We start from the raw sequence: 21,035 nt of genomic DNA, 5'->3' as shown, positions 1-21,035 counted from the left end.
TATGTATCAAGATATGTCTCCATTTTTCCTGTGTCTGATCTTATTTCAGTGACTCAGAAAGGAAGAAATGACATCCATTATTTTTTTTTTTTTTAAGAAGTGTCAATTGTATTAATACTATGAAATGTTGGGATTTCAAATGAGCTATAATAAGGGTCACACATTTGTCTGCCAATCTTATTTCACTTTTTTTTTTTCCCCCTCAGTTAATCAGAAGCATTAGTTTTTTTTTTTGGTTTGTCCCCCCCCCCCCCCCATCACACATTGCACATGGGATCCCTGGTGCACAGGTGTCCCAGATCACCACTGTCTGTGTTTCATCTCTTTCCTCTGGGGAGGGAGAGCTACTGATGCTTCTTAAAAAAAAGACAATTATTTCGATGAATGAAAGAAAAAGAAAACCGGGACATGACGACATGCTCCATGCTGTTCTTTTAATTTAGTTTGATGAATTTGTTATTTTATATCAACAAGAAAAATCTTTTATCGGGTAAGGTTGAATTTTGTGTGGTGTTGACTGTGAACATTCACATTTGAAAAGTAAAATGGCAAAAAAAAAAAAAAAAAAAAAAAATCAAGAGAAATTTATGAAATAAAACAAAACACAGGACATGTGTTTGGCTGGTTTCATGCTTGCTCTGTACTTTATGCTGATGTCTATATCCCATATATGCATTCTTTCTTTACTGCTGCAGAATACAATGATGTGACAGGAATAAATTTACACTTTATTTTCTTTGGTGAACATGTTTATAAAACCACAATCCATCAGAATACAACACCCTGCAGAAGATAAGCTAAACAAAAGTTATTACAGCATATGAATTTGAATATAGGTGAAAAAACTTACAACTATTTCCACCTTAAAGTACAGCATTCAGTCATATGGCATAACTGGTTCCCAAACTTGCTCTCAGAAGCTTCAAGATGCACACCAGTTAGCAAGCCTCTGCATATAGTTTTGTCACATTTCTCTGAAAAGTTCTGTTTTAATTGTTTCCCCACGCAATCTGTGAGGGTCAAACAAGCAGAGAATCCCAGTCAAAGTCATCTTGGATCTCCTCGCTGTTGCTGTGCAGATTCTTTAATGGAGGACGCTGTCGTGGTGTGGTAGACTGAGTCTGCATCCCTGCTGAGACAGAATGAGAAACATGGGTTAAGTTAGTATAAGAGTAAGAGGAAGTGAAGTAATATTAAAACAAAAAAAATTAATTTAACTTCTCCTTGACAACAGTCAGACAATGGCCAACATTTTGGGCGACAACTAAGCAACTAAAAGTTTAGGTTCACATTTTTTCAAGTTTATCTTACATAAAACCATCACCTGTCCATATGTGCATTAAAAGAGTATCTGATTGCTGTAACAAACCCTGCTATTCCAACTGGGCTTGACGAGATCCCTTCCCACGGCAATTTTAATGTAGGTGACAGAGGACTGTTCTGCGAAAAATGCATTTGGTTCAGCTAAAGCTAAAATGAGGCTTCAACAGCCTGAGTTGAACAAATCAAGTGGGTATCTTTCAAAGCCCAGTTGAGGCAGACAGCTGCTCACCACGAGCTGGGTTCTGTTCGAGGGTTCTACCTGTTAAAAGGGAGTTTTTCCTTGCAGCTGTCGCCAAGAGCTTGCTCATGGGGGAAAAATGTTGGGTCTCTGTAAATATAACAGGATAGAGTACAGTCTGGACCTGCTCTATATGAAAAGTGCCCTGAGATAACCTCTGTTATGATTTGGTGTTATATAAATTGAATTAGTCTATTTGGTAGCAAATACTCTATTTCAGTTTCCCTGAACTGTGGTTCCCTTACAGAGCTGCTGTGGAGGGATAATAAGACATATATTAAAAAGGATCTCTTCAGGCAGGATGAGTGATCACATAGACCACTAACTCTTTTAGAGTACATAAGGGCATGTGAGTATCCTTCTAAGACGGACTCGAAAAAGGGGAAACTATCCTTTAAGACGTTTCCACAAGCACTGCTGAATTAAGTTGCCATAAAAGTAAAAAAAGAGAACAACATTTTGATACTGATGAAAATGATTTCCAGGTCTTACCGGTTGTGTTTGCAGGCTGTGTTAGCTGTGGTCTTTGAAGGCCTGGTCCCTGCATGTGCAGAGCCCTCCGGGGCGGCTGTGCTCCGTTGGCAGGGGGAACTGATGGAGAGTACGGGAGGGGTGAGGGCTGAGTGAGGCTGGCGAGGGTCGGGGGTGGATTGGAGGCGAATGGTAGGGCTTGTAAGGAGTGAGGCGCACCAAGGGCTAGTGGGGAGTTATTCCCAGAGGTGATCATGCCTTTCTGAGTGAAAAAGCGGTTCAGGGAGTCACAGAGGGAGGTGAAGAGCAGCGGGTCCAGGGCCCAGTCGCAAAGCTCTGCCTGTCGCATGCTCTCCAGCAGGTCTGGAAACAGAAAATGAGAGAAATGTTTGCAGACAGGCAGATCAAAGCATGAAGGGTTTGAGTCTTAAATGCTCTACAAAAAAGTTATCAAGAGAGCCAAAGGCCTTTGTAAATTTTCAAAAATGCAGATCATACCTTTACTGACAGTGATCATATTCATTGTTTCATTAGCTGCTGCTAATTATACATTCTGGCTGGTGAAATGTTTGTAAAAGTTGTCTCATTAGCTGCAAAAGACAAACATCTTAAAGGGTCGGTTAACCAAAATAAAATAAAGGAAAAAAAAACATTTACCAATTCACTTATAGTGGTATCTAGCCATGGAGACAGTCTTGGTTTTTATCTGTTGAGATTTCTCCCTCAAACCCAACATACAGGCAAATGAAATTTCATGAATGGCGGTCACCACTTTGAAAAACACTACATTTAAATATTTTGACAGCACTGGACTAATCATCCAATTACTTCATCAATAAAATCGATCAGTCTTTTTGCCTATTAAGTGTCAGAAAATTGTTTTAAAAAAAAAAAAAAAAAAGTGAAATTGTCAAATAGCTTTTTTATCTGACCAACAGGCATATTCCCAAAGATATTCAGTTTACTTTTACATAAGACAAAAATAAAGCATCAAATCTTCCCATTTTGAAAGTGAGAACTAGAAAATGTTGTGAAAAACGGGGTTTTTGTTTGGGAAAATGACAAAACGTTTCAGCATTATTCTAACACCTCACAGTCCTATGAAAACCATTTACACCGTGTTCTGTAGATCAACCCTCAGTTTCAGCCGAATGCCCGTGTCCCGCTCACAGTTTAATTGAAGGCGTGAACTGATTGGTCTGCATCTATACATAACAAAAGTGTGCGTTGTTATAGCAATCCAAGCAACCTTTGAGCATCACTTTTGGCTATGACTCATTCTTTTTAAAAGGAAATGAGGCTGTACAGGGTTCATGAAATAGTTGCTGGTGCTTTAGTAAACTCACATTCTAAGTTTTGATCCATGTCCTTTTAGGAAGTCAGAAAAATTTGTGACATGGTTTGATTTGATTTTAGTTAAATTTGAGTAAATGTTACTTAAATGTTAAATCTTTATTAATTTTCTGTTATTTATTAGTTATGAATTTGTTATTTGCTCACAGTTGTCAGATTAACCAAAAACCTCACAGATTACACTGATTAGTTGTCTTACTGTTCTCCATCATGCAACATCTTCATAATTCTGATAAAATGCATTTTTTTCTAGGCAAACCCAAATTCAACGTGTATATTACTATTACAAACCGTGACTACAACTATTCACATCAAATGTATCTTCATTTTCAAAGAGTTGAATGTTTCTTATTAGTTTCAATATATTTGAAGCTAATAAGAAACTTTGAGGGGCATATAGAAATGGAAGTTTTTGGCCTGGGACCAAAACGGTTAAACAGAATAATACTCAGCGACAGATATCTCAAAACCTCAGCAGATAAAACCCAAACCAATTCCAGAGTTAAGCGAGAAAATAGGTTATTTTGTAATTTGGGTGAAATGACCCTTTAAACAAGACTGTGGTAAACAGCACAGACCTGGGTGACCAGAGAGGTCTATGTTTGCCCAGTCTAGATTGCTGGCAATGCGGAAGCTCTCCTTCAGAGAATCTGGGCTACTGAACCAGTCAGGTGGCACCGCTAAAGTGGAAGGGAGGAAGGTCACTTTAGATAGCAATGAACTTTCTTATGTTATTTTGCTGGTTTTAATACAATTCAAGCACTTCTGTATTGAAGCGATAAAATTAGACTCACTGTATTGTGACGGAGGGTGTGTAGCTGGCGCAGCTAGTAGAGGTGGTGCAAGTGGTGCAGGGTGAGGGGACATCGGTAGCAGAGTTGGAGTGTGGAGCGGGGTAGTGTCATTGTTTGGGTGAGCAACTTCCGCTGGAAAGAAAAGGGAAGAAAAAGTAAATAATCCAGGCTGTTTGCATGTGTGTGACGTGTAATTTATATGCACAAACACACCTACACACACATCATACTTACACTGCGAGCCTCCCCTCTCACGCAAAGTCTTGACGAGAGACTTGAAAGAGGCATACAAGTCTGGTAAATTCAGCTCATCAAAAGTGAAACGCAGTGGAGGGTCAGTCGAGGGGTTTAATGAGACAATGGGAGGGGCGGCAACAGATGAAGGGACAACGGACGCAGAAGAATGAGTGGGGCCCGACAGAGTGCAAACAAGCACAGGCCTCGCGATGGGAGCGCAGGAGAAAGTGGAGGCAGATGCAGGTCCGGAATTAGCGGGAAAGGACAGAGCGGCGACAGAGAAAGAGGGAGCAGCTGGAGAAGCTGTAGACATAATGGCAGCAGACAGAGGAGTAGCAGAGGCAGTGGGGATGGAAAGAGTGTGGCCAGGTGGATGGGGAGGTGGAAAGGAATTAATGGAGGACATGGGGCCGGCAGGTGGGAGCCCAGCTGAAGAAGAGACGGATGGATGGGGGACAGTGAGACTGGAGACGGGGCTTGGCATGTAGGGTGACGGTTGCTGTGAAAATAAAAAGCCAAGATAATGTATTGGTATGCTGTTCGACTTAAAAACATACAGAAAACTCGGTGGTGGAAAATAATAAGGCAAGTGGCTCTACCTTGCACGGGGGAGGAGAGAGGGAGGCAAACTGGGGTGATTGTTGCTTGATGGCTCCCAGCGGCTCAGTGTTTAGAAGCCGGTGGTCTACGTGGGAGGTCGGTTGTGGTTGACGAGGGGAGGGTCCTCCGTCTGCTTGTGACCCCGGTACCTCGGGAACCTGTGAGAGGAAAGAGTTGAAGGGAAAATATTCAAATCCTAGTAAAGTAAAAGCAGCAATATAAGAATGTACAAACCCTCATTAAAAAGTCCACTCAGCTTAGAGTGGCCAGTTCCCCCAAATAACAAGAAAGAAAACAGGTCTGCATAGCTGAATACCGCTAGGGGGGGGGGGAGTTTTTTTTGTAATTTGGGTTAATCAAAACTCAATTGGAAATAAAAATAAAACAACGTAAGGATCTGAAGTAAAAGTTGTCCTTCTGAAAACAGGCCCCTCATAACCTAACTGTAAAATCTTACTCTGCAAAGTGACTAGTAATCACAGCTTTCAGATAAATGTGTTGCAGGATAAAAAACCCAAAAAAAACAATATCTCCCTCTGAAATGTAGTTAAGTTAAAATCTACAATTCTAAAATGCCAGAAAGCCAAACTTGTATAAAGTAAAATGTAGTTTCTTTACACTTAATGCTGTTTGTCATTTTGAGAATGTAGATTTATGGTTAACAACTGAGTGACTGATCTTAAACCACGTACATCCTGCTTCTCCTCTTTCTCCTCTGGATAGGAACGTTTAGGTGCCCTCGCTTGATTCCCCTCTGCCGGTCCATCCATCGTCCAATAGGAACCCTAAAAAATATGGTACAAGTAGCTTTGCGCTCTTTTAAGCAATCATCTCACCATCTTAGATGATGCAAATTCAAAAAAAAGTAACGTACAGTATATGCTTACAAGAGCTATAAAAAGTAATTCACCTTGCCAGGGTCGTTCTGCGGCCGAGGAACTTTCCTGAAGCATTTATTTAGAGACAGATTATGCCGAATGGAGTTCTGTTAACGACACAGTACATGATAAAATGAATCTGTCCTGTACCAGCTGGTGATGCAAATAAAATGAAAATTAGTAACCGGTCACCAAACCAACCACTCTAAACATTAACAAATGTAAATTTAGTAATAACTCAACACTATTCTAGCACACTGACAATGTTGTTGTTGTTCTACATTAAAGCTGACCTTCCATCCACGGCCTGCTCGGCTGTAGTAAGGGAAAGTGTCACTGATCCAGGTGTAGATGTCATTCAAACTCAACTTCCTCTCAGGTGCAGCTGCTATTGCCATGGCGATGAGGGAAGCGTAGCTGTGAGGGGGTTTCCCTTTAGAGCTAGAAGGGGACGGGTCCTGCACAGAGGGTAGGAAGTCTCCTATCTCCCTCCCTCTGTCTTTCTTATTGTCCCTCTCCCCTCTTCCTCCTCCTCCTCTCTCTTTCCCCGAGCGAAGGCTGCTGATTCCCAGCTGAGGCAGCCAGTCAATACTGGTGAGACTGGAGTCCAAGTCAGAGGACATTGTCTCTTTTTCTCTGTCCAGGGTCTAAGAGATCAGAAGAGGAGTTACTGGATCAACATGTCATTTGACTTCTCGTTTACTTTGGATGCTGAGAAATGCCAGAGTAGATTCCCCTCTGCCAGTAATGTAATACTGTCAACCGATCGGTTCCTGTACTTCCAGCCAGTTTCAATTACAAACCAGTAGGTTCAGACACAAGACACTTTGTGCTGCTCTGGAATCTATCCATTCACAAGCAAAGACACTGCATGAATGTGTCGACATAACTGTGACAATTCCATCGACATTGACTCTATTTTCTGAGGAAGAAGAATGACTTTCTTACCTTTCTGTAGTCACTCGAGGCCCAAGGCCTTAGGAAGTGTTAACGTTTGATGTTGTCATCAGCTGTGCACAACTGCAGACAAACTGGTGCCTGTCTTCCTCTTCAGATCTCTCTCTTCAGCAGGTTGATCCCGATCGAGGCATCCAGTCAAACCTCTAGTTTGTGAAAGTTTTTGTAACGTTTGAGAATCATACCCAAAAACTTATCGTAGAGCTTCCTTTTTTCTCTCCCTCCCTGGCTCCCTCCCCTCCCTTTCTGACTTTACCAGAATGACGTAACTTAGTCCTCCCCTTCTCCGTGACATCACTCTTTGCAGCCCGCCTTTGTGAGCTGGTCCCACCTCTTCAGCCTTTCACCCAGAATTTTCTCTAGCTGTCGGCCTGTCAGGTTATCAGTACAGAAAAAAACAAAAACAAACAAACCATCCTATAAGTTTCACCTGAATTTTCCACCAAGAAGGTCCAAACCCTCAACGTGTCGCACAAGGAATGAGGGTTTGATTCCAAAGCATAAACTCAAAAGCACAGCATCAGCGTAAACTCAAAGTAGCAGCATCACTTTATTGAAGCAATTTATCAGTATGTTGGAAGCAGTGAAATCCGTTTATGAAACAGAATGACAGGTGATGATCTCCCTAGAGAGCGCTGAAGAAGGCAAGGAGGCCGGTGTCAGGGGACGGGTGGGCCAAGAGCTTCTGGATCTGCCAAGAAATTTGATAAAATATAAATATGAATACTTCCACTATTTACACTGGCAGTATACTCGGAATGAAATCAATTTTGGCATGTGTGCATGGGCAAATGGAAGCGTTACGACCACAAAAAAAAAAAAAAAAAAAAAAAAAGCACATTTGGGTTTGATCACTGCAGAATGAGGTCTCACTCTAGCCTATTATACAGTCACCTGTAACTGGACAATAGTGTCAGTGATACAGGTGGTAGGCAATGTATTTTTGGCTTCCCTGCGACTACAGCAGCGGACTGGAAATTTATTTGCTCAACTGCCAAATTTGTTTTCCTTTGGCGTATACTGGCAGGCTCATATTTATGACACATCTAAACAAACAAAAGTAATTCATGAGTGCAGCAGGGAGCAGCTGTAGTCAGCACCTCCTTGAAGTTGGGGTGTTTGGCGTCCTGGACCAGCTGCAGCAGTACAGCCTCTGTGGTGGTGAGGTAAGCTCCGCTCTGCTTCAGTCGGGACAGAGCAAACAAACGGTCTGTCTGGCTGTGGAGGGAGAAACAAAAGTCTGTAGTAACACATACACACCTTCAATTTACACACAAAAGGAAAAAATATATATATTCAATGCAGGTGATGGCAATGTTGTAAATCAGAAAAATGCAGCACAGCACACACACCTTCTCGATGAGACGGCATCAGCCACAATATGAACCTCCATTCCCTTTTCAAGCAGGTCAAAAGTTGTGCACTAAGGAAAAGATTGGGAGCAGAGGTCACCAAACTCATCATTCATTAACTACAACTGTGGAAGCTCTGTGGCACACTAGGCTAGAATAAGTGACACAATTAGATAACAGCATAATTACATATTACAGCAATAGTTAGCATAACCGGCTAAACTTCATATACAAAGACACAAATTCAGATGCCCTTTTAATCTTTAAAAAAAAATTTAAGAGGTTTTTTCAATTGGATACTGGATGAAAGACTGGTTGCTGGGGAAAACGCAACATTGACATAAAAGGTTCATCTTTTTATTAGAAATTCATGCAAGAATACATAAGACACATGATGATGCATATGAATATGGTCAGCCTTCTTTTAGAACTGTAGGAAACCTTACAATGAAACCAGCAAATAATTGTGTTTCCTTATAAGTAAGGCACACACCTAGAATAAATTTTGAATAAAGTGCAGAAAAAGGATCATTCATTGAAGCTTCAAGATGCACACATCGGCAAAAGCATATAATGAGTGCAAGATGAACATGGCTGTGAACATGAACGTATTAATAACTTGGAAACAAGGAGCTTTGAGTTGTCTTTACATTTTCTTTTGTGATGCAGTGAAGGATATAATGTCATTTTAGCAGCTAAACTGCATAAACAATGACGTGGTCTTACCGCGATACAGGCGTGTGCCTCAATTCCACACAGTATAGCCTGTTTGGGGTTTCCAAGGGACTGAAGCTCCTTCTCCACCTCCTCTATCATCATTGTGAATGAAGTTTTAGCATGAGCTGTCAGGTCTCCTGCTCCCAGCTCCGGTACTGTGGGACCCAAACCTTTAGGGTACTGCTCTGTCAGGATGGGGGGGATGCCAAGAACACGACTGGCCTGTGAGCCGGAGGAGAGAGCAGGCAGAGTTAATACTTAATTAAAACTGACAGGCTGATAACTGGCTTGACTGCGGGACACTGAGATAGTTGTGTGATGTTGAGTGTGACCAACCTGGAGCAGTCTGGCCGCATTGCTAACAATGTTGGTGAACTGGAAGATGTTGGGTCTGAACTTCTCTTGCATGTCACACAGGAAGAGGACTGTGTCCTTGGTGGAGAGCCTGCCGATGTTTGCCACTGCAAGAGCAAGTTCACAGAAAACACAGAAAAGAACAAATTGTGTTCAAAGGATACATGATTTGATGTAACATGCTTTGTAGCACCATCATTAGAGAAAAGCAAGGATCATTTGTTGAGGATGATGAACCACTGAACATCAAAATAGCACTGAGGCAAAGAGGAACAGAGAAGAAATAATCCTTGAATATCTGATTTGCAAATGAGTGGCTAATTATGGCTGTGTTTGACTCTACCTTTGACAATGAAAATTAACTTCTAAGTATCTTTTTTAACAGTGGTGCATTTTTGTGTCTACCTAAGGAGGAAATAGGTTTTCTTCCTGGTAAAAAATATTTTCCCCATTGTGTTGCAAAGTGTTGTTAACCATGAGACCAAACAGTTTCATAGCTGAACACAAATGACCTGGAGAAAGTTGTGACCAAACCATATCATTTGACAAACCACATCAACTTAAACATGAGAAAATTGACTTACTGTTGCTGCTTGAATGGTCCAACTGTGAGAAGAGAGTGGAGCGTTCAACTGTCAGGTTAAAGTATCATTTCCCATGTGACGCCGTCTGTGTAATTGGAAACAAACAGAATATTTACCAATTTTACTTGAAGTGAACGAGGAAAAATATATTTAATACTGAACAAAAACGGCATATCAGGAGAATGACCAAATATACTACCAACATCTGAACTCTTCGTTTAACAACTACGTTATTGACAAATACGTCCCAAAGTCAAAATAAAAACTTACCTAGCATGTAGCTAAGGAGAACAAGTTCGAGCATCGCCCTTCCAGAAGTGTACTGACCAATAGGATTACGTGTCGATGAGATTGATGTTTCTCTGAACCAATACCAGCCAGAGTTCGTCGCGAGTCGCCTCGGAACCAAAAGCTAACTCGAAGTACTCACCTGAAGATGTCCGACGGTGCAGAGTCCCCAACAGAAACGCAAAAAGAGGAGTCCCAGCCACCGCCAGACGACTCGACGACAAATGAAGATAAGAAAAAAAGTAAGAAAGCGTAAAATATCGAAATTAATCACCTGTTTACGAAGACTGGTGCTGATGCTAAAGAAAACAAGTCAGGGTGTGTGACGTGAAAAAAATTGACAAAGATTTTAGCCAATAGCAAGGCAGTTTTGTCTCAGTCCGACCAATAAACATTAAGCTTTTTTACATGTACTACTACCGTTTTTGGACAATGCTAAAGCTAACGCTAATATTTATGAAGGAAATATATAATTTTTTTCCTTATAGGTTACATATTGTTAAAGAGAGGCTGTTTATTTCCCTAATTTATTAATTATCATTGACGCTTGTTGCAAATAGAAAGTTCATATCTTGTACCGAAGGATAAGTTATTTAGGCTAAGTTAGCTTGACACTGTCGGAACTATCATTTTACAAAAAAATATCTAGTTTCACGTTTTGGATATTAACTTAAATTTGTTAAGGAATCTCTAGAAATACTCACCTTTTTACGTTTTCATTGACACTTTTCTGTAAGTCCCCGTCTGTAGTGTTTAGAAGCAGTTTATAAACATTTAATAAAGTGGTTGTAACGCACTACAATGAAGTTGTAAGCGGCTATAAGAACATTTAAAGTGTTCATCATTGAAAAATCTTTGTCAGCAGTTATAACGTCTTCTATGAAGACATATTTTATATTATTACAACTGTGTTTTACTATGTTGTCACTGATTGTCCTTTTATACAGCAATTCCACTTATCCACCAATTTTGTCAAATACGCCAATGAACACATATCTGCTTACAGCTACATTATAATGTGTTTCAAACAGTTAATAAACGTTTATATACCGCTTATAAATGCTAATAGGGGGACTTAAGGTCAAATATTACCACATTTCCATTCAAGGATGGTTTTCGGGTTCAGAGTTATTTCAGAAAAAAATATTAGCGACTTTGCCAAAAATTTTTCTGTATTATCGACCTTTGATGAAACCCTTAGATTCAAATCAAGGTCAGCAAGACAGCATAATCTTCATACAGTTATCTGGCTGAACTTATAATTCTGAGCTATTAATATTTCTAGGTGTTAAGATTTTTCATAAAAATAATATTACAGCAAATGAAAAATGAATACCAGTAAATAAATGACACCTGCACAATGACTGTAGTTCATCATGTCTAGTATATGAGAGGAAGATAAACTCCAGCTCAACTGGCCCTATATGGCGTTATTTGGTATATTGGGGCACAATTATGTTGTTTGTGTAAAATGTTAGAAACTTGAACTACAAATTGAACATGAGATCTGAGTAGCATAAGATGGACATTTTGATAGATTATTTTTTTTACATTTTTAAAATTGTAACACAAAACATAGAAAAAGGAAGTCTCTGCATGCAAGTTTTTAACAATAACTCCAGGTTCTCAGTCACTAGACACTCATCAGGGCAAATGTTTGACAAAAGTGAAGCTCAAAGCTTATAATGACAACGAATAGAAGTACTGCATTCCCCAGTACTTCATGCAAGTACTGGGGAATGCAGTTCCTAATTGTACCAACAGGTAATTATATAGGATGATCCACAGATACAGCCCATTGCAAAAAGTTTTGAATAAATCAATAAAAAAAAATCAAATCAAATAAATCAAACAATCAGGAAAGTGAAATAATTGAAATGAATTTCAGAAGTGATCAGAGGGAAGGAAATGTTGCACAAAAAGAACTGTAGGCTATAATAACACATTGATCAAAAACGCAAGGGTTGCACAAAATTCTTTCTGTCCAGATTGCACCTGCCCATTATAAAAGCACATAATTCTGCAGCAGTCTCTGCTTGGAACTGTGAGAGAAGTCGTTTCACTTATGTTTTCTCCATTTATATAGTTGATGTGCTGTTGAAGGCAGTGGGAGACACTCCTATAATGAAAACAAAGAAGTGGGCAGTAGACCGGGGGAGGACAGTACAGTCCCTGGCTCAGTTCATCTCTCGTTTCCTAAAGCTTGATGCCAGCGAACAACTGGTAAGAGATACTTTTTTTTACTGACTTGTTTTATGTCCCAAAATCATGACTTGGACAAACACTAACATGCTTCAGCTCTTTCAAGTCATTATACATAACTCCATTTGTTTTTTTTCTTTCAGTTCATCTATGTTAACCAGTCTTTTGCCCCCTCACCGGATCAAGAAGTAGGGGTCCTCTTTGATGTGAGTACATTCAAGCACCTCTTTTAATGCCGTGTGATTGTAGTGTGTACTTACTTACAGCTTACTTTCCTTAACCTAAAGCGGATAAAATAAAATTCAGCAATGATCATGTCAAAGAAAACACACAGGAGGTAAACACTAGTCACATTTGTATTCTTCATTTTGTACTCTAATAAAAAACATGAGCGTGGAAGTTCATTCTTGACCTTGGGAACACTATGTGTAAGTAAATAATCTCAACTCCAAAGTCCACTTATTAGTTTTTTGTGAACTTTTAACCAGATCATTGACAAATATATGTTCCATTCTAGATGCATTCGCTGATGAAGCTCACAGAATCTAGTAACTGGACATTTGAGTAGTTACAAATGTAAACCATGTCTCCACATAAAACTGCAACATGCATATGTACACACAAAAGATGAGTTTATTCATGTTTTTTAGACTACTTGCCAACAACATAAATTGAAGTCTTTTTGGTTTGTCTTATTTATTCAGTAAGTGAAGCAAATGCACAGTCTTATCATTGATTACAGATGACACATTTTCAAGAATAGTAATCTTCTGTTCACCTTTTCAGTCAAATTGTCTGAGACTGTTCTTTGCTTTAATCTGTATCTTACTTGGTAATAAAGTCATTTTTAACAAGAAGGCACCTTTTCCCTCTTTTATAGGACACATGAAGTGCATACATGTTCCAATGATAAATGTAGGCCTTGTCAGGCTTCAGCTGGGAAGAGATTTTGGATATTTAACCACAGTATAACTGTCTTTACCATATGGATACAGTCCCCTTATTGAAATATTAGATTGGGGGCCAGCCCATAGAAGTGAATGGGTCATGTGGCGTACTGACCAGCAGAGGGGGCGATATATTGGAAGCTCCCTGTGACACATGCCAAAATCCTTGGTCACTGATTAATGTCTTGATAAGTAACAGCAAAGACCTCAAAGTCCAGAATTCACAGTGGACATTTGACCGTCCCACTGCTCTTTCTGGTGCACAGCTCAAAATCTAATAAAATGTGTCCTTTTTTTTTTAAAAGCTGACAAATCCAGACAGTTAACATTTGAAAGTGTTTACTAGTCAAGCAAATTTGGAACTATACTGACACATCACTTCTGTGTCTGACCTTAATATTTACCTTTATGTCTTTTCTTCTCTCTCTTTGTCTCTCTTTCAGTGTTTTGGTAGCGATGGCAAGCTGGTTCTCCATTACTGTAAATCTCAAGCTTGGGGTTAAATTCCTTCTCTACAACTCAATTTTTTGACCTCTCCTTTTTTTTAATTCATCCTTCAAACATGCACAAAATGTTATCTTTGCTTCTTTGCCATTTGTTTTCTTTCAGATTTTATGTACATACATACTGTAAATAAATTATTGTGACAATGAAATGCTCTTTCCACTGTTTCCTTATTTTTTTTTTTAGCTGTCACATATGACACCCAAAAAGAATGGGTCATCCAACATGTGAGATGATGGATGTTGGCTCACAGTTTCATCCACCCTCTTAATGTAATTATCAAATATCAGGTGAAAGACAAAGTTGCAATGTAGTGGAACTTAAACCAGTCATAAAGGTTTTGGGAGGTTGAGATGGAATCACCTCTGAAAAGGGAGAGATATAGGAAGAGAGGGGGCAATGCAGTAACAGATGGACTTAGAGGGATTACATGAATCAGGATGGGTTTGTGACATAAATTCCCAAGAAAGACAGAGAAGAGAGTAGAGTGGCGTGGAGACAGACACTCGGTTGCTCCATCAGTCTTGCATCTCCATCCGACTATTGGCCAGCAGGATTAAAGGGGACTGCAGCTGAGAAGGTAAGGGTCACTGATGCTCAGCCTGGAGGAGGAAAACTGGTGACACATACAGAGGGAAAAGATGAAGAGGGAGGTGATGCGGAGAATCTGATCAAGATGGAGCAACTGAACGCAGGTTCTTAAGGGAGCTTTCTGATTAAGGGCTCTTGAATGCGGCAGAGATAACCAAGGATTGTAGGTTCAGAGGACTGCAGGAAGTGAAAGTGTTTTGCTATGGTAGTTACTTCATGTTTGACCTGAAGTACTACAGGGGCACTGGGGTAGGTACTTGTCACTGATTCTATTAATGTATACTAGAGATGAAATGGGTAGTTAGTTAACAGAAATTTAACAAACTGTTTTAATAATCGAGAAATTCTTTCAGTCATTTTATTTTACAAAAAAAACTAAACAGTTGCTTATTCCAGGTTCTCACATGAGGATTTGATGCTTTTCTATGTCATTTCTAATTAACCGAAAACGCTTCAGTTTCTAGAGTGATGTACAGATAAAATAAGTAATATGAAGATTTCACTTCAAGCACTGTAATCGACATAAGACTAAAACAATGATTGCTACTTGCAGCCCTTTTCTTATTTAAGCCTAGATGGAGCGTCCTATCTATTGATAATAGAGCTTTGAGATATTTTAGCAGTGAATTCAGGTTAAATGGGGCAAATGGTGTGTTTCCAGTTTTCTTTCTGAAAAACCTGTCAATACATCCGAGAAACAATGATCTTATGTTTCTGACAGAATTCAGTTTATGTGGAAGAATGAAATTCCAAGTTTTCTTGTAAGATCAAAACAACCAATATTGGTCTTGAAGTGTTCATGCTAGATGTTGGTAATTCTACCAAAATCTTGAGTGGATTAGCTGGCATCCAACTTGCTCATGCTGTACTCAACTTTAATTGGACACACGGTATGTTCAATATGTTCCGATTCTGGTGGCAAAACCAAGACTTCCCGTGCTACTACTTTACTCAGAACCAGAAAGAAGAAGCAATTCAGTAACTATCGAGTTTACAGTTAACACCAAGTGTCACCAGCATTTCAATATCAGAAATATGTATATTTAAAGTACATACATTTCAGAAATCCCATATTGCAGACATTTACGATGGCCTTAGCCTCTGAACATTTACACTTTATACAAGATTACAAGATTATAGATTTTTAGAATTGAAAATGTGTGACTTTTAGCTAATAGCTGATAATGCAATGCTGTAACTGCCACAGTACTGTCTTCATGGGTGTTGATCAAGTTATTATGTTGTATTTTTTATTGTCACAAATTATTCAGATAACAGAAACCATCATGAGTGAGTTACTATGTAGATCGGTGATTTGGCCAAATTCAAACTGGTTTAATCTGTGTTCTCTTGTATTTCAGGGGCTGTGGGCTGACATGGAGACAGCAGGCATGGTCAGAATGCACTTCACACTAAAATACACCTAACACAAACAGATTAAAGAAGATTATCAGGGATTACTTGCAAAAATTTAATTTAGATCTGTGGTTTATCCATAATTTCATCAAAAAAGTAATCTCCTGTTTTTGCTCTCCTCTGTCTTCAATTTAGGGTCCAGCACTGGAGTTGATAATGAGTGGCAGGGTCAGGCCTGAGTGTGTAAATCAGGAAGCAGGAAGACGTTAGCGTGGGTCGCAGGACAGCACGCATTTCATACTCTTCCGTAACCCCTCCTTATTAACAACTGGAGAATTTATGTGACCTCTGGCAGTATAATGATTGACTCAAGGAACATTCAACAAAATTAAATGTCACCATATGGACACCTTGGTCCTAGCCGTGGTGTGTTCCATTCAGTCATTTCATTTCACTTTTGTGCTAAGTGATGAATTACATTTAAGGATGTCCTCTATCTCCTATTTAGATACGGAGCTTTTAAAGATAAACTGTAGTATTTCTAAATTACCTTATACTTTTTCTGTACAGCTGATCTAACTGATCTAATACCTGCACACAAAAGGTTCTGCAAGTGTCGAGGTCAGGGCATGTATGGCCGCATCATTCACCCCAGGGATCAATAGCAGGATATCACATCAAAGCTGTCTGCGCAGCATACTGCCGTGTCCTCGCGTCCCACTCTTCTCTCCTAGTGTGAACCATCGTCTACCTAAATCCTCTCTTGTTCATTTTTTTCCTCCATCTGTCCGTTCCCACGTGTATCAACTTCAGAGCATCTTATCCTGCTCTCTCCCCTCTCATTCTCTTTATCGCCCTCTCTTTTAATCACTCTGACTTTACAGGACTTCTCTGTCAGGTTTGTTTTGTTATATTCTGTTTGTACTGTTACATCACATTTATCTTTGCTTTCCATTTAAACCTGGCAGCTCACCGCCTCCAGTCTGTGACTGTATTCATACCCTCTGTCCTGTTTGTCTTATTTCCGCGTGCAGTCTCCCCCTTCTGCTCCCTCTTTGCCTTACTTTCTTCCCCACCCTCTCTCTCTAACCATCCCCCTGCCTCCCCTGTCAACTGGGTGGCCATGCTGGAGCGTATGTCCCGTCGCTCTCGCTCCCTGCTCTCCCTGACCTTGACCACTCTGGCTCTGGCCCTCTCCATCCTCGCTCTCTGCACCTCCTACTGGTGTGAGGGCACTCACAAGGTGGTTAAGCCCCTCTGCCTGTCACCTGTCAAAATGAAGAACTGTGGTCAGAACAACAGCGAGCCTTACACCACAGGTACTGAGCTGTCACATTGTCACCTCTCCATATCAAAGTGTTTTGTGCAGTTTTATTGTGCTTTCTAATGTTTTACTGTTTCTCTTTATTCTTTCTTTTAAGTATACTGTAAGTTAGATTGCTCTTGTACTGTTATTATTGGCCCTTGGACACAAATTTGCGCACATAGATATATTTTAATATGTCAATTTGTGCAAGCAGCTCCCTTCTGGTTTTGAATTATTTGTGCTTCAACAGAGCGTTTAAGTATGCAGGCAGGATGCAGAGGTTAAATTACGGTTCAGCTAAACTTTGAGCAAGATGTTTGGTCAAAAACACTTTATCTCATAAATAACCATGCTGCAAGGATTTTTTAGGCAAAATCTTCTAACAAAGGACTTAGGACTTGTTCTGACTAACAAGGGGGCAACAAGTATGCAAATAACCACAGATATGTTAATAACTACAAGAAGTACTTGCATACTTTGTTTTAGTACAAGTAGCTATACCACAAGGTAAAATTACTCCATTACAAGTAAAAGTCCTGCATTCGAGATTTTAAGTAAAAGTAAGATTGTACTCAAAGTATCATGCAGACACAATGGCCCCAATCAGAGTGTATGTTATTACATGTAAGTATATTGTATTTTTTTATTCGTATTGCTGATGCATTACGATGTATCAGTATGCAGGATTGTAAGGTTGTAGCTGGTGGAGATGGAGATTATTTTAACGATTTAACTTACTCTTGGGCATCATATTTTTTAAGATGATCATATGTTTTTTAATTTAAAATATTAATCTGCAAAGTTGCTAGTAGCTATGCTGTACACTGTACTACAGTAGCTGTCAAATATAGTAAATGCAGTGATGATGATCCACACTGGTGGATATGAGCATTCAGAACATTAAGCTTTGAGTTGTCCAAAAGCAAAAGAAGACAATGCCAAGTTTCCCTCCAGTACTGAATAGGAGTACCAGATAATGTGAATACATATATACATTCATACAAAGTGTGCATACATAGTGTGCACAGTGGTATATTATGTGATGTGTGTGTGATCAATTTGTTATTGTTTATTTTCTCATCCTTCCAAAATCCAGCTTTCTGATATTGACTTTACCAAAATTTTGGCCTTGACGTTTGAACCTGTATTGAATTCTTGATCTTTGAAATCTGCATAACAACCAGTACCTAGAAGTAATCTGGCTGGATAAACTACCAGGCTTCTACCACTGTTAGGAAGTTATTGTCCTAGGTTTTGATGTTTTTTAATCTCTTTTTACCCGTATCTTAGTGCGACAGTGAAGAATTATGGTTTAGTATTAATCTGTGGGGTGTGAGGGTGGCACCCAAAGGTTTATTCGTCCATTGATGAGAGGTTTACATTGCCTGTTCCCTGGTCTTTATTTTCTCAACAGATATGCTTAATCCACACTGAGATTAACAGCTCTCACTGCATAAAGGAATCAACTTTGATCAGGACATGTACTTTGTGTACTTGCACAAAAAAAAAAAGATCTCCCTTTACCAATGCACAGTGGTGGATTTAACTCTTCCTTATGCTGCTAAACCTGATTTACAAATCCACACGTCGGATGAAACGGTGCTGGCTGACCAAGCTGAATGTGATTGCAAAACACAGAGGCATGTTACTTTTAAGGCCAGGTTGTGATTAACAGACTTGCGGATGTGCTGTGCTCACCATTTGGCTTCCATCTCTCCATAAAAAGCATTATTTTTTAAATGGACCTCCAGTGTATTCAGTGTATGCATCAACACACTGCTGCATGCAAAGTGTGTGTTTGTCATATAATTGTCTCTCTGACTTTTAGTGCATTAAGTTTTTGACAAAGGAAAACGCTGAGTCGGCAAACCTATGGAGATACTTTTGAAGTAGGAGTCCTCTTTGTGTTTGTGTATCTTCTTGCCTGAACATGCATTTACTTTATGCCTATGTTTTCGATTTTCCTCAGAGAAAATGCAAGTCTGGATAGGTTTGTAGAATATTTCCCATACGTTCCTGAGTGTGAGTGTGACTGTGTTTGCCTTTATATGAGTCAAGAGCTTTGAAGAGCTGGTGACCGGCCCTCTACACAGTGCATGCTGGGTTATGCCTGAGCCACCAACTCCATTATCCATATCAGATTTAAGCAGGCACAAAAATATATCTAATATGTTCATCTCTGTGTCATCTTCTTGTGTTGTCACACAGAGAGTCCCACTCAGAACCCCTTCAACCGCACACTGTCTCCAGCCAGGAGAGAGGAGTTGGCCAGGATCAGACAGAGGCAGCTGGCCAACGCCGTGCACTACATCTGGGAGACGGGGGAAGACAAGTTTGCTTTCAGATACTTCCACACCGGCTTCTGGGAAAGCTGTGAGAAACACAGCGATGGTGAGACCACAAAGCACATGTGCAGTCATACATAAACTTGCTTACTTGAACCTGGTCACAATGTTAGTTAAGCTTTCAGGGATGTAAATGTTCTTTAAGGTTTTAGCCTTACAATTCACACAAATATCACTAATTCAAAGCCGATGTAATTCTTTCCATCTTCTTTTTCACATCTTTGTTTTCAAATTCAAAAATGTTGTTGCAGGGGAGAAATGTCGCAGCTTTATAGAGTTAACTCCAGGGGAAACACAAGGTGAGTTGTGTAACAATTAACAGTCTTCTATTGTAAAATGTATGTTCTACTGTATATGATGCATGTGTCCACTGTGTATGTGTTTGCACATGATGCAGGCGTGCTCTGGCTGTCAGTGATTTCAGAGTTTACATACATCGGCCTGCTGGGGATGGGCTTCTTACTGATGTGGCTGGAAGTTTTGTGCTCTCATAAAGAGATGCACTCGCTGAAAATCAATGCCTATGCAGCTATCTGTACTGTGCTATCAGGTGAGACATAGTGTATCCCGCAAATTTCATTATTTTATTATTTCATAATCACCTCCTCCTCCATATATGCACAGTAATCCTAGAGCTCTCCCCTCATCAACAATTTTCTTGGTAATCTACTTTTCCTGGACTTGACTTGGTTTTTTTCTGTCTGTTTTTTGCTGGTTTCTCTACTATGTAGGTCTTCTTGGGATGGTAGCCCACATGATGTACACCACAGTATTTCAGATGACAGTCATTGTGGGCCCCAAAGACTGGAGGCCTCAGTCCTGGGACTATGGCTGGTCATTTGCGTAGGTGTCTTCCCATTAGTGACAGCATTACAGCCTGTATGACTCAAACGTGTGTATAAAATACCCATTATTTGCAGATTGTAGCGATCTGTTTCTCTTCTCTCCTAACTATTCTACACATCCTCTGCTCCTAGTCTTGCCTGGGTGTCCTTCAGTTGCTGTATGGGGGCAGCTGTGGTCACACTCAACTCCTACACAAAGACCATCATTGAGCTCCGTCGCAGACAGAAGCTACGATTGGAGGAAGCAAGAGCCGCCAGTCACGCCCCATCCTATGATGAGGTTGTTCCAGGGGGCGGGCTTTACTCTGTCAGCGGCCTATTGCAGTGTCCAGACGGCATGATTGATGTGGCATGGGCCCCGAATGGCAGCATGGTTGGAATGGGAAATGGGGATGTACCAACGCTGGTTTTGGTAGGAGGCTGTGGGCCAGAGGGGTGTGAAGACTGTGAGAGAGAAATGGATGAGATGGAGGAGGCCATGGACCGAGTTGATTCACCTTGTTAGGGAGTCAAGTTATATCCATCGACTAAAAGGGCTGAAAAACTGAAAAAGGAAAGACACTGTCACAGTGCTGGAGAAGGATCAATGTGAGCAAACAGATCTTGTTTTTCTTTTCTTCCACTTTGACTTTCAGTGAACTTGGGATGAACCAACCAGGCTTGAAAGCCGATGAAATCAACACATATCAAAATGTAGAGACTACATTGTATGTATAGGCCACGCCAACATGCAAGAGTGCATGTCTTCTGGGTATTTCTCAGTGCCTCATGGTAGGAAAGTAAATTTGTCTTT

General features: G+C 40.1%; 4 protein-coding genes across 10 annotated transcripts; 2 read left to right on the top strand and 2 right to left on the bottom strand.

Moving 5' to 3' along the window:
* Nucleotides 1-630: 630 nt before the first annotated feature.
* On the bottom strand, nucleotides 631-7,271 carry foxj2 (forkhead box J2). 4 transcript variants are annotated; one of them, XM_040117431.1, is made up of 10 exons: nucleotides 6,843-7,271; nucleotides 6,188-6,541; nucleotides 5,927-6,001; nucleotides 5,709-5,801; nucleotides 5,016-5,174; nucleotides 4,414-4,915; nucleotides 4,180-4,311; nucleotides 3,931-4,065; nucleotides 2,054-2,395; nucleotides 631-1,132 (listed from the first exon to the last, which is right to left on the bottom strand). In XM_040117431.1, exons 2-10 carry the CDS (start codon nucleotides 6,515-6,517, stop codon nucleotides 1,020-1,022), a joined length of 1,881 nt encoding a protein of 626 aa, XP_039973365.1. In that variant the 5' UTR covers nucleotides 6,518-6,541; nucleotides 6,843-7,271; the 3' UTR covers nucleotides 631-1,019. The 4 variants fall into 4 exon arrangements, with proteins under 4 accessions (XP_039973365.1, XP_039973366.1, XP_039973367.1 ...); XM_040117432.1 differs by having other exon boundaries at nucleotides 631-1,129; XM_040117433.1 differs by having other exon boundaries at nucleotides 3,964-4,065.
* A 106-nt stretch (nucleotides 7,272-7,377) lies between these two features.
* On the bottom strand, nucleotides 7,378-10,403 carry isoc2 (isochorismatase domain containing 2). 4 transcript variants are annotated; one of them, XM_040117444.1, is made up of 8 exons: nucleotides 10,289-10,403; nucleotides 10,129-10,180; nucleotides 9,859-9,943; nucleotides 9,257-9,381; nucleotides 8,930-9,142; nucleotides 8,204-8,274; nucleotides 7,952-8,069; nucleotides 7,378-7,542 (listed from the first exon to the last, which is right to left on the bottom strand). In XM_040117444.1, coding segments are annotated over exons 3-8 (594 nt in total). In that variant the 5' UTR covers nucleotides 9,860-9,943; nucleotides 10,129-10,180; nucleotides 10,289-10,403; the 3' UTR covers nucleotides 7,378-7,476. The 4 variants fall into 4 exon arrangements, with proteins under 4 accessions (XP_039973378.1, XP_039973380.1, XP_039973379.1 ...); XM_040117446.1 differs by lacking the exon at nucleotides 10,129-10,180; XM_040117445.1 differs by lacking the exons at nucleotides 10,129-10,180; nucleotides 10,289-10,403 and adding an exon at nucleotides 10,062-10,124.
* Nucleotides 10,266-13,913, top strand: atg12 (ATG12 autophagy related 12 homolog (S. cerevisiae)). Its single transcript, XM_040117450.1, has 4 exons — nucleotides 10,266-10,388; nucleotides 12,233-12,369; nucleotides 12,492-12,554; nucleotides 13,739-13,913. Exons 1-4 carry the CDS (start codon nucleotides 10,295-10,297, stop codon nucleotides 13,796-13,798), a joined length of 354 nt encoding a protein of 117 aa, XP_039973384.1. The 5' UTR covers nucleotides 10,266-10,294; the 3' UTR covers nucleotides 13,799-13,913.
* Nucleotides 13,914-16,869: 2,956 nt separating this feature from the next.
* si:ch211-149k23.9 (germ cell-specific gene 1-like protein) lies at nucleotides 16,870-20,805 on the top strand. Its single transcript, XM_040118356.1, has 6 exons — nucleotides 16,870-17,065; nucleotides 19,261-19,443; nucleotides 19,649-19,696; nucleotides 19,795-19,947; nucleotides 20,129-20,240; nucleotides 20,375-20,805. Exons 1-6 carry the CDS (start codon nucleotides 16,870-16,872, stop codon nucleotides 20,745-20,747), a joined length of 1,065 nt encoding a protein of 354 aa, XP_039974290.1. The 3' UTR covers nucleotides 20,748-20,805.
* The last annotated feature ends 230 nt before the right edge of the window (nucleotides 20,806-21,035 follow it).

This window comes from Xiphias gladius, chromosome 22, assembly GCF_016859285.1.
Source record: "Xiphias gladius isolate SHS-SW01 ecotype Sanya breed wild chromosome 22, ASM1685928v1, whole genome shotgun sequence".
In the NCBI taxonomy this organism is placed as follows: Eukaryota; Metazoa; Chordata; class Actinopteri; order Istiophoriformes; family Xiphiidae; genus Xiphias; species Xiphias gladius.
Note: the sequence above shows the minus strand (reverse complement) of the source record. Positions and strands in the feature narration are given on the sequence as shown.